We start from the raw sequence: 10,644 nt of genomic DNA, 5'->3' as shown, positions 1-10,644 counted from the left end.
CAATTTGATCCTTTTTTTTTTTTTATATATTTTCTTTTCATCCCAATTATACATAATCATGATAAATAATATGAAGTGAGAGAAACAATAAGAATGTGGTACATGTGATTGTTCTCTCTATTTCTAAAACAAAAAATTGAAAAACTCTTCATGATGCGATATGTATTGTGTTTCTTTTTGTCCCACTTCCCTTTCTATTGTTATCTGTATAATACAGCGAAATATAAGTGAAGCAGGCACTAAAAAGAGTGAGTGGCCATGGTGGCAATGCCAATAATCGGTGCGACTAATTAAACTGCGTAATTGTGATAATTTAGTTTCATTATTGGATGCGTAATGTGAGGATTTGACATGAAATCGCGCATTTAACAGTGGTGGTAGTGTTTTGTAAGCAAGTGGATTCTAGAGGCGAAAAAACAATGATTGTTGAGAATGAGGGAAAGTGCAGATGAAGTTGAAGACTTTGGGTGTGAAATGAAAATGTAGCTATGAAAAATTCAACAAAACATTGTCTTCCAAATCAACATCGCTCAGGTTGACAACTCCTAAAAGCCTCATAGATTGCTTTCCCCAGTTGAGTTTGAATGTGTAAATGGGAATGTTGATCACGATGTTAACAAATTGTCTTTTAAATTTAATTTAATTCTATACAATTAGTTTGTAAGTAAAATTTGTACTTAGTTCTAATCGATATCGATATGAATCTCCAACAATCAATGAAAATGTGTCCTTTTTTTTACTTGCATGTTTTGTATAAGGAAAACCTATGTGTACAAACATTTAAAACTTGCATTGATTTTATTTGGTTAGATTTGGCGGTGCAGAAAAATGGATTGATTTGTTTGTTGGTATACGGAAGTGTAGGATATTATATTATAAGTGAAACCGATGAAAGTTGTATTTCAAAGCCCTAGCGTATATATTAGAAACAGGAAAAAGATGAGTAGAAGATGGAGTGTTTAGGTGAGTGTAGAAAGGAACGTGAAATTCAAAATCACTTGTTCAAACGCGAAAGTGACGTGACACTCCTAGAAACCAAGTCAAAGTGAAGGCTTATTCCGGGTTTGCAAAGTTTTAACACCTTTAACTACTTGTGACCAAACACAGACTAATCTTAATTTCAGTTCGACTATTTTGCTTCTGACAGAAAAATCTATGGTCAGCGTGAACATTAGTGTTGTTTTCACACGTTAGAATCTTTAATGAGTTAAACATTAGATTTTCATTTGCCGGCATGGGTCTTGTTAGGGTGTGAAGTTATTATTATTATTATTATTTTTATTAGACTTTTCATATGGTATGAATATTTTGAATTTGGTAGCATAAACAATCAAATTTGATCACCTCTAACCTAAACCACTAGAATGCCTTTGCGAATGATTTTGTTGTTGTTTAATTTGGAGTAGGTTTAGAGTGAGGGAAAAAGAGAGACAACTGAATCTTTAAGTGAGAGCATGTAAAACAAAACGGCTTTATTTTTTTATTCTTTAAAATTGTAGTACAAGATTTTGCATATAGGGTCGACCCGACAAATTTTAAGGATAAGCATAATTATATATATTTTTAATTGTCACTTAAATTTGACATGGATTTATCGATGAGAATTGAGCTATTAATATAAAATGTAGAATTAAATATTTTTTTAGTCATTGTGAAATTGAATTTTGTTTTTGTTTTAAATATTGCTATATTTATGTTTTTTATCTTTAAAAATAAATAGATATAGTCATTTTAACTTAATATTATTAATTTTTTTGGACTTGTTAAATGAGTTTCCGACTGATATTGAAGTGGAGATATATGTTAAACAGTGTTGATGTAAACAATTCAAATATTAGTTTGGTACATATTTGACACGTAAAAAAAATTATGTAATTAAATTATACATTCACTTTTATTTTTTTAAATTTGGAGATCAAAATATATTAAAATTTGGGACATAAATAAATTTTAATTTTGTGTCAAAATTAATGAACTAAAAACAATTAAAATGTATTTAATTGAAAATAGTGTCTTAGAGACAATTCACTTTCAAGAAGAAAAAATATGCATTCATTGTCTTCGTCCCAGGTTAAATAATAGTGATAAATTTAGAAATACCAATAGTTAATAGATTTTTTTATCTTACCTTTAAAATTTGAGCCATATTATATTTAATATAGACTATCTTCTAATATCATATTAGAGATGTAGAATACTAAGATTATTTTTGGACTTAAGTATAAGCACAAATAATTGATTTTATTAGGAACTTGGTTAATATCATTAAGTTTACTAATCTATATTTAATTGATTTTTATGCATTGAAACTTATGATAAATAAAAAATTAGTAAAAGTAGAATCTCTATTAAGAAAAAAGTGTTTCAGTAACAATATCATCAAATAGGATAAAATTGGTCAGATTTTCTTATGTCTAAACTCAAAAAGTATCCACTAATATAGGTAAAGAAACATTTTATTTCCTAAGTAGATTCAAAACTGTGGTTTAGACCATGTGAAGTTATTTTTGTTCATATGAAGTAAACTAGCATTGATTTCTTTTATTTATTAGCTGCAAGGCTTGCCGTGTAGGTGCACTTATCCAATAGCATATAATTATACCTTTAAAATTTTATATTTTATTTAATTTTTTTCTTGAAATACTTATTAATCTATATCAATATATAAAAGGAATTGATTTTTATAACTACCTAATAACTCACATTTTTATTTTAAATTTTGCTCTTAATTAATATAAATAATTTTATTATTTCACCTTTTAGATTTTTTAATTATTTTTTAACCTAAATAATCTATTTTCAATGAATAACGTTGTCTATACTGAAGTTATAAAAACTGATTATTTTATGATTAAATTTTGTGAATATATTTTTATAAATTTAATAATATAGTTTTATTATTAATAATAATATAAAAATAAACGCACATATCTAGTTTTTTCTTTTAAGTATTTGATGTGTCCCGATAGTTAACTCCTTTTACTAATTTCAACATTATTAACCCAACCCATGTATTACATAAAAGGAAAAGGAGGTGAATATAGTAGTTTGGGAATTCCATATTTTATGGGGTGCAGGAAGAAAAAAGTGAGATGCAAGAAGAAACGCCCTTAGATGAGTAGTTTTTTTCTTTTTTCTAAATCATGCAACATGACAATAAGTTACAAAATATCAGGATACAAATTACAAAGAATAAAAGATATACACACACAAAAAACTAATGACATAACCTAATCCGTTAATCCAACAGAGGGAAATTTTCGACCCTTACCCTTGTAACCTGGATGTTGCCCTTTTACTATTATCTTAACATTAAATAAACTTTTACATTCATTTTACAACTGCTATTTTTCTCTTCAATTTCTCTTCTTCTTTTTTTAAATACAAAAATTAACGTTTTTTAATAACCAAAATACTCCTATATGGTGGTTGTCAATTAGTGTTAAGAAAACATTTTCCTTTTCCATCCAGAAGGTACTATTATTTTGGTACCTGACAAAATTTTACATACATTTTACATTAATTATTTTACATTTCAAAAGTGTACTATTATATAGATGATTTTAAAATGTACAATTTTTTTTTTCATTATGATATAACACGTAGAATGAAAAGTTTTGGTTTATTAATAGATGTTGTTCCTATGGCTAGCTGGCTATATATCCATATACAAGGCAGTGACAGAGACGCTATGAAACAAAGAAGAATCGGAAGAATCACTGCTGAAAATTATGTGAAAACAGGATAATACGAATCTAATTGAAGTTCATCTATAACCTGTTGTGTAGCCCACAAATATGAAGAATGTCCCTCTATGTGATCTGTCACGTTAACCTGCAAATCCGAGTAACCATTTTAGCAAACATCCAAATCAAACCCATTATTAATAGTAGCACTAGTTTAAAAGTTAAAATTTCAACTTCAAATGGTAACCCAAAATGAATAAAAAACAGCAATAGGAAATAACTAACGTTTTGGATCCCAGGAATGTCGACAGGTTGGATTCCAGCTAATCCTTGAGAAAGTAGACTGCACAAAATCAATATCTATGTTAGTTTCTGTTGTCCACTAAAAAGTCTCAGGTAATTGAAACACAGTCAATAAAAATAAGGGATCATATTCTGTGCTATTGCAGGATCAGAATGCTATAACTCATGACTTCCATGGAAAAACTGCATAATAAACATTTGGTCCAAGAACCACGAATACAACAACTTCATGCCATTATTTCTTTTTTCAATTGATTGTGACGTTAATCTTCTGAAGAATTGATCCATTCATATAGGCTATGTACTGTGGATGAACTAAAATACTAACACTACATTTTTGTGTACCTGGCACGGAAAGCAATTCCAAGCATCCAGTCATTGCTTGAGTAAGCATTTATAAATCTTCCAGCTACCATCTACAGAATACCAGGATGTCACAGTAATTAATAAAAGCAATACATAGTAATTAAGAGTAAAATTAATTCCCTTTCCACCTTTCGAACAGTTTCCCAATTTTCATCCCTGATTGCAATGGGTGCTCCAAGAAGAACAACTCTTTCTACCAGTTCAGCTGCCAATAAACAAAAGCAGAACTTCAGAATCAATAAGGGAACAAACATCTTATTAACAAATAAACTTATCATTCGAGAGACGGTCAATAAGAATAAAAAATACCAAAAAGAAAGAGCGATATTGTATCACATCCAATCGAATACAAAAAATGTGGAAATATACACACCACTGTTTTTTGTTTCAGCCAAACACTCCAGACATTTGAAAATAACTCTTGCCCCCAGCGAGTAACCTACAAGTGTAACAGGCCTGAAATTCATAGATTAAACATATTTCATATACCACTATTTTAAAAGAGCTAAATTTTCAAAAGAAACTCAGAAATAAGAAAAATACCTATTTCCCTGCAGTCCTCCCAATAATACTTCGGCAAGCAACTTCCCTGCCTTGTCAGATCTGAAAAGGGGATAATTGCAATCCATTAAAAACAATTGAAACACTACTCCGTAATGAACAGAAATGTTGTATATACAGTATGAACAGATAAAAGTAACCTGTCAATAGCAATTGTCCATGTGCTGTCTATGAACTCAGTTGCTGCAAGTAATGTAACCGGCCAAGCTAATGCAGTTAAAAGACTATGCAAGACCGTCAACATTGCCCCTCGCTTCATCAGTGCCCCCGCAATTCCTAAAGCAAAGCACAGCACAGCACACCAATATTGGCACCAACCATAGACATATCTACTCATATACTACACAAAAGTATGAGCAGCCTGGAACCCAAACCAATTACTTGAAGTAAGCCAATCCCGAATTGCAGTGCTCAGGGCATATAGATTCTTGGACTCCCACTGCAGAGCATACCTAACTTTTGGCCAGGCCATATCAAATGCATTTGTTTAGCAAACCCATTTATGTCCCTTGGAAAATGCTAATACAAAAATAGTCACCAATTTTTCAAAATTATAAAGGAAACTAGTCAAAATCTGGTTATTTTCCTGATTAACCAACCAAACAAATCATTTAGGAAGGGGAAAATGGTAATTATGTGTACCTCTCCAAGTTGTCATTCACTCCCTCCCAAGGCCTTATAAAATCTTCATCCTCAAAGACGAATCCAGAGATCATGATCTCAACCGCAAGCAGCTGCGACCAGAAGCCAAATAAAATCAATAAACTAAGATGAAAAATAGTGCTACATAATTTTAGAAAGTTTAAAGTTTGGATCTGCTCTCCTCTGCACACAAATCATAACTCAAGAAAGAAACAGTCGCCACCACAAAGTAGGAATATGAAATGAGTATAAACTTACACCTTGGTTATGATTTTCTCCAATAACTTTGAATTCAAACTCATCAACACCCCCAACTCTTCTAGCCATTTTGGTTCCAGAGAGTCCAGCTCCAGCAGCTAGTAAAACAAAGTGGTACATAAAATAGTTCATCATCTATAAAAGGAGCATCATCAACAGTAACACACAAAAAAAGAAAATAAAAATGGAGAGAGTTGTTTATTTGTCCTATACGTCATAAATACATCCCAATAACATGTAACCAACATGTACTGCAATTTGAAAAGGAACATTGTAAATTAATGGCCAAAAATAGACTTTATTTGTTTTACATTAGGAATCAACTGCCATTTTCCAACGAAAATTACATATTACCAAGCAATTTGTCTCTAGTTTTTTCAAAATCAATTATTCTTCAACACTATACCAAGTAGTCACATACGGTCTTCAAGATAAATAGCTTATTATTGAAGGATATAATAAACTCCTCCTCCAGACTATTTAAAAATAAATAAAAAGTCCCATATAACCTCTACAACTCCTCTTAGAAAGGCAACAGCTGTAACATATTTCACTGAACGATTACTGTAAACAACCAAGCTTTTTTTCTACAAGGCGTATTGATTACATTATCTAATTGACGCCATAAAGCAATTGTAAACCTTCTAATCAATAAATTGAAGTAACAAAAATACAAGTTGACTAGTAATGTAGCAATAGAAGATATTACACCACTAAGACGCATAAAAGTATGATAGTGACTTGGTAGTGGGTGCTCCGATAGTATCCTTAGACTACACTGGAAATTCACAAAAAGGCTATTTCTATATAAAAAGACATGATAGCAGAGAATGAGAATATTACAGTAAAATCCAATCACATATAAGGAAATATGTACCTCCAAATGACGCAGCAACAGCAACAGAACCAGCAACATGTCCAGCAGCAGTAGCAGCTGCAGCAAATCCACTTGCTCCAATTACAGGGATCAGAGTACCCAAAGTTGGAGCCAAAGCACCAAGTCCAGCAGCAATAGCTGGGGCAGCTAATCCTGTTTAATGAGTAAAAACAAAAACAATCAAACGAACAAGGAAATTTATTCAATTCGTTTTCGTATATTCCAGAACACACAAAAGATGTCAAGGTACTCATACCCCCAGTAATAGCCATCAAAGTTCCACCGGTCAAGGCAGCGGCACCAATGATACAACCCTTCTTCCATCTATCCCCCTTGTTTTCTTTTGATAGAGTTTCTTCTTTACTTGACTCTTGCTCTTTAATGAAAGCCATTGCAGAACTGGCAACTATTGTCTCAATGCCCTCCTGAAAAGTGAAGATTCATCTTTATTACTAGAAAATATGGAAACGATAGTAGTGAATCTTTTTAACAAGGGAAACTTTATAGCTTATAAAGCACATCACCATATAGAGTAGGCTGAATGAGTAACTTAATATCAAGGGCAAATGTATAGGCAATGTTAACCAAAGTGAAGATTAGTTCTTGCAATCACATGTTAATTTCTAATTAAATGATTCATTAACCAACCATTTTTGACCACTTGATATCGAGCCAAGTTGCCAGCAGCCGCAGAGAGACACGATGTCGAGCATCATAGCCCTTTCTCCTCCGGCCATGTTTCTTGTTATTTTCACCTAAATCTGATAGACAAGCACAGAGAAGTTCATAAAGCACTGCCACTTTCCTTGGATAGCTGAGCATCATTACCTCTTCAATTGGACTCTCATCAATATTACTATGAATAGATCCCTGATCTGGTTCTTCACAATCATGGAAAGGAGTACCGGCCTCCTCCTTGGTGTCTAATTGCATATCTATCTTCTCAGAATTTGATTCAGCATCAGAAGTTGAAAACTTTTCACGACATTGATGTTCGTATTCACGTAGCTTCTCCCTTCTAGACGTGAGAGACTCTGAATTGCTTTCCATGCTAAGTACCATGGCATCAACAGCTCCGGACAAAGCAAGTTCTTTATCTGACCTTTCGGAATAATCATCACCAGATTCTTCTGATAATAGTCTCAATAACTGTGAGATTCACACACATTATACTTGAGTGGTGCATTTGGGGAAAAGCGTATTATTAAAAAACTATACTAATACCGAAAAAATGATGACAAAAAGAGTTATGCCACACAGCATCAAACTTTAGAGACAAAAATATAACGTGGCAGTTATTAGAGAAAGCAAAACTAGACATAAAAAGTGAAGTCTGTAACTTGCCACACATAGTTTTGAAAATTATTATCCAATGTTTGTTGCACTGTTTAGCTCCCTACCCCACCCAAAAAAAGGAAAACTACATCTGGAAAGCAACAGAAATTTTTCGTTGAATATGGTAATCCACTTTTGGAATATGGGAACATACCGGAAGCAACAAAACATTGAAAATCAATACCACAGATGCATCATTACTGTTTTTTAAAGTGGCAAATGTTCGTTTGTTAATGTTAGCAGGAAGACTCAACTCACCACCTATGCCTTTTTTTTTCCTTCCACTTTATCGACCAAGTCAACCTTATATCCCAACATATTCATTATTACTGTATAAGGCCATATCTGGTTTTCAGTAAGTAAGTTCCCAACTTGTGTTCAAATAATAAAACTGAAAATATCCCTAATTTATAAAGAAAAAGTAGAACGACGTACGGGTCCGACGTGACGTGAAACTGAAGTAGAGACAGCAGTTTCCTCGAGTCCAGACCATGCAGCGGGATCAATATCTAAGTACCTGCTCAAACTCAACACACATTCATCAATAACACTGAAATATGATGCCACAATAATCGGATGAAACGAAGTATAACATTGGCATGAGTACATGCAGTATAGAAACAAACATGATTAGTTATGCTTTGGAGAGGAGATACTTGAAAACAGGGCGAAGCAATGCGTGATGTTCATGGACCCAAAGGCTGGGATCGTCGGAAACTTCGAGCTTGGAGGGAGTACGTTCAGAGTCAGAAGGGAAGTCGTCGGTTGATAGGCCCAACGGGTGGGTCTGGTGAAAATGGGCCTGGTTCAGCGCCAACCCGAACAATGCTCCCGCCACGTACCTCTGCGTCGGCGTCAGATACGACGTTGCCGCCATTATTCCCAAATGCACACCAGATCCTCGTTTCGATCACGCCAAATTCTGATTTTGATCCTTTTACTCCGTTGACCGGCGCGTGAAGAAGGGACTTTTCCTATTTCTCACGCGCTTCGCTTTGGTTGCTTTTGGATTTCTCTCATTATGTATGCTTCCCTCCGGCATTCATTTCTCTGGTAATTTTTTGGGTTTTTAAATCTTGTAATTTTCATTTATACATCAACTATGTTAATAATTTTGTTTAATTTTAATTATAATATTTTATTCGTATTATAAGTTCTGATATTCAATATATTTAAATACTTTCAACCAGATTTATAAAAAAAAATGACACACACATTGGTTTCACTTTGAAAATCTCTATAATCAATTTTCAAAATCAATTCATGCCTAAATTGTTTGGAGCATCCAAAATAAATTTTTATAATTAATTAAAGATAGCAAATTCACATCAATCAAAATAGAAGTAACCTTTTTCAACTTCTTCATCTATCAAAATCAAATTCTTTTCATAAAGTAGAATCAATTTTTTCAAAATGTTCCTAATCATATCCATAATTTTATTATTTTATTATGATGGTTGGTGCTATAGTTAAAAATCTGAAAATATAATAAAAATAAAAACTACTTAAATTAAAAGGTTAGACACTAAACTTAATAAATATTATAAGAATAAATGACATTATATTAAGTGAAATTTTTATATCCTTACATTTTCAGATAAGGAAAGTATTAGTTATTAAAAAAAGTGTAATTTTTAATATGGATTTTTCTTAACATCTTTAACTTTACATATTTTTATCTATCTTCCACTTACAACCATCCAGGAAGAAGGATTTGTATAAAATTTTATAGTGCTTTAAATAAATTTTAACAATAACTATATACAGTCATAGCAAATAAAAATAAACTATTTCAAGTTGTTTATCCATAAAATATGCATCTACACAATTATAATATATCACCATATATAAAAGGATAAGTATATTAAATTAAATATATGTTAACATAACAAAACCAATCCAAGTAAATTCATCACAACATCCACAGTTTATAATCATGTTATTCCATCACTTACTCAATAAATATACACATATTTAGAATCTACATGTTAATTTATATAATAAAGATATTTATTGAGAAATAGTTATGAATGTCTTTTAGAAGATTCTTCAAATCGTTCATGTCTATATTGTGGTCTTGGTCAATTAAAGTAAGTTTAAGACATGTAATATTCAAAATTGATGGTGTTTTAGATTTTAATAAACTCCATTTAGTTTATCGAGTTATCAAATATTCAATAAAGTCATGATATCTCTACATAGGTTATATTATTTAATACACATATTCAAATAGTTTACATATTATCCAAATTTATGACTTCCACTCCAAACATTTCATACAAGCATATTATTCATAAACATTATCATAGTCATATACATTTTATATTCTTAACAAAATTCAATTATGCATTGAATATATTTGTCAAATATTTCTTTTAATTGAAAACATGTCACTTTACATAAAGAAGTACTCTTGTTTAGTAAAAATATGTTATTTTTTGTCATGAGTGAAACATTTACCACTTGAGTAAGGCAATTATATTTTGTAAGAAAAAATACAATAAATTTCAACCTAAAAAGTCCTTTTAATCTTGCTAATATTACTCCACATTCATGTCATTCCAATCAATATTGACTATACAAATTATAATGAACAATTTAAAGTAGATTTGTATC

General features: G+C 31.5%; 1 protein-coding gene across 2 annotated transcripts; it reads right to left on the bottom strand.

Annotated features, from left to right (window-relative positions):
- Positions 1-3,605: 3,605 nt before the first annotated feature.
- On the bottom strand, positions 3,606-9,054 carry LOC114174106 (transmembrane and coiled-coil domain-containing protein STS1-like). Of its 2 annotated transcripts, none has more exons than XM_028058862.2 (15): positions 8,685-9,054; positions 8,464-8,545; positions 7,342-7,842; positions 6,950-7,118; positions 6,694-6,846; positions 5,817-5,914; positions 5,559-5,650; positions 5,298-5,368; positions 5,057-5,192; positions 4,899-4,958; positions 4,729-4,811; positions 4,484-4,560; positions 4,335-4,405; positions 3,972-4,029; positions 3,606-3,834 (listed from the first exon to the last, which is right to left on the bottom strand). In XM_028058862.2, exons 1-15 carry the CDS (start codon positions 8,903-8,905, stop codon positions 3,730-3,732), a joined length of 1,977 nt encoding a protein of 658 aa, XP_027914663.1. In that variant the 5' UTR covers positions 8,906-9,054; the 3' UTR covers positions 3,606-3,729. The 2 variants fall into 2 exon arrangements, with proteins under 2 accessions (XP_027914663.1, XP_027914664.1); XM_028058863.2 differs by having other exon boundaries at positions 8,655-8,792.
- Between the last annotated feature and the right edge of the window lie 1,590 nt (positions 9,055-10,644).

This window comes from Vigna unguiculata, chromosome 2 (assembly GCF_037176805.1).
Source record: "Vigna unguiculata cultivar grain cowpea cultivar isolate G323 ecotype 2 chromosome 2, ASM3717680v1, whole genome shotgun sequence".
In the NCBI taxonomy this organism is placed as follows: Eukaryota; Viridiplantae; Streptophyta; class Magnoliopsida; order Fabales; family Fabaceae; genus Vigna; species Vigna unguiculata.
This window is presented reverse-complemented; position numbering and strand designations above follow the sequence as displayed.

What these genes read in the sequence shown, in the direction of transcription:
- LOC114174106 (XM_028058862.2), bottom strand. Translation starts at nt 8,905, where the DNA reads ATGGCGGCAACGTCGTATCTGACGCCGACGCAGAGGTACGTGGCGGGA. An exon ending in TTTGATGGCTATTACTGGGG is followed by an intron (nt 6,847 to 6,949) that starts GTATGAGTACCT and finishes CTCATTAAACAG; the next exon opens with GATTAGCTGCCCCAGCTATT. An exon ending in TGTTGCTGCGTCATTTGGAG is followed by an intron (nt 5,915 to 6,693) that starts GTACATATTTCC and finishes TTGTTTTACTAG; the next exon opens with CTGCTGGAGCTGGACTCTCT.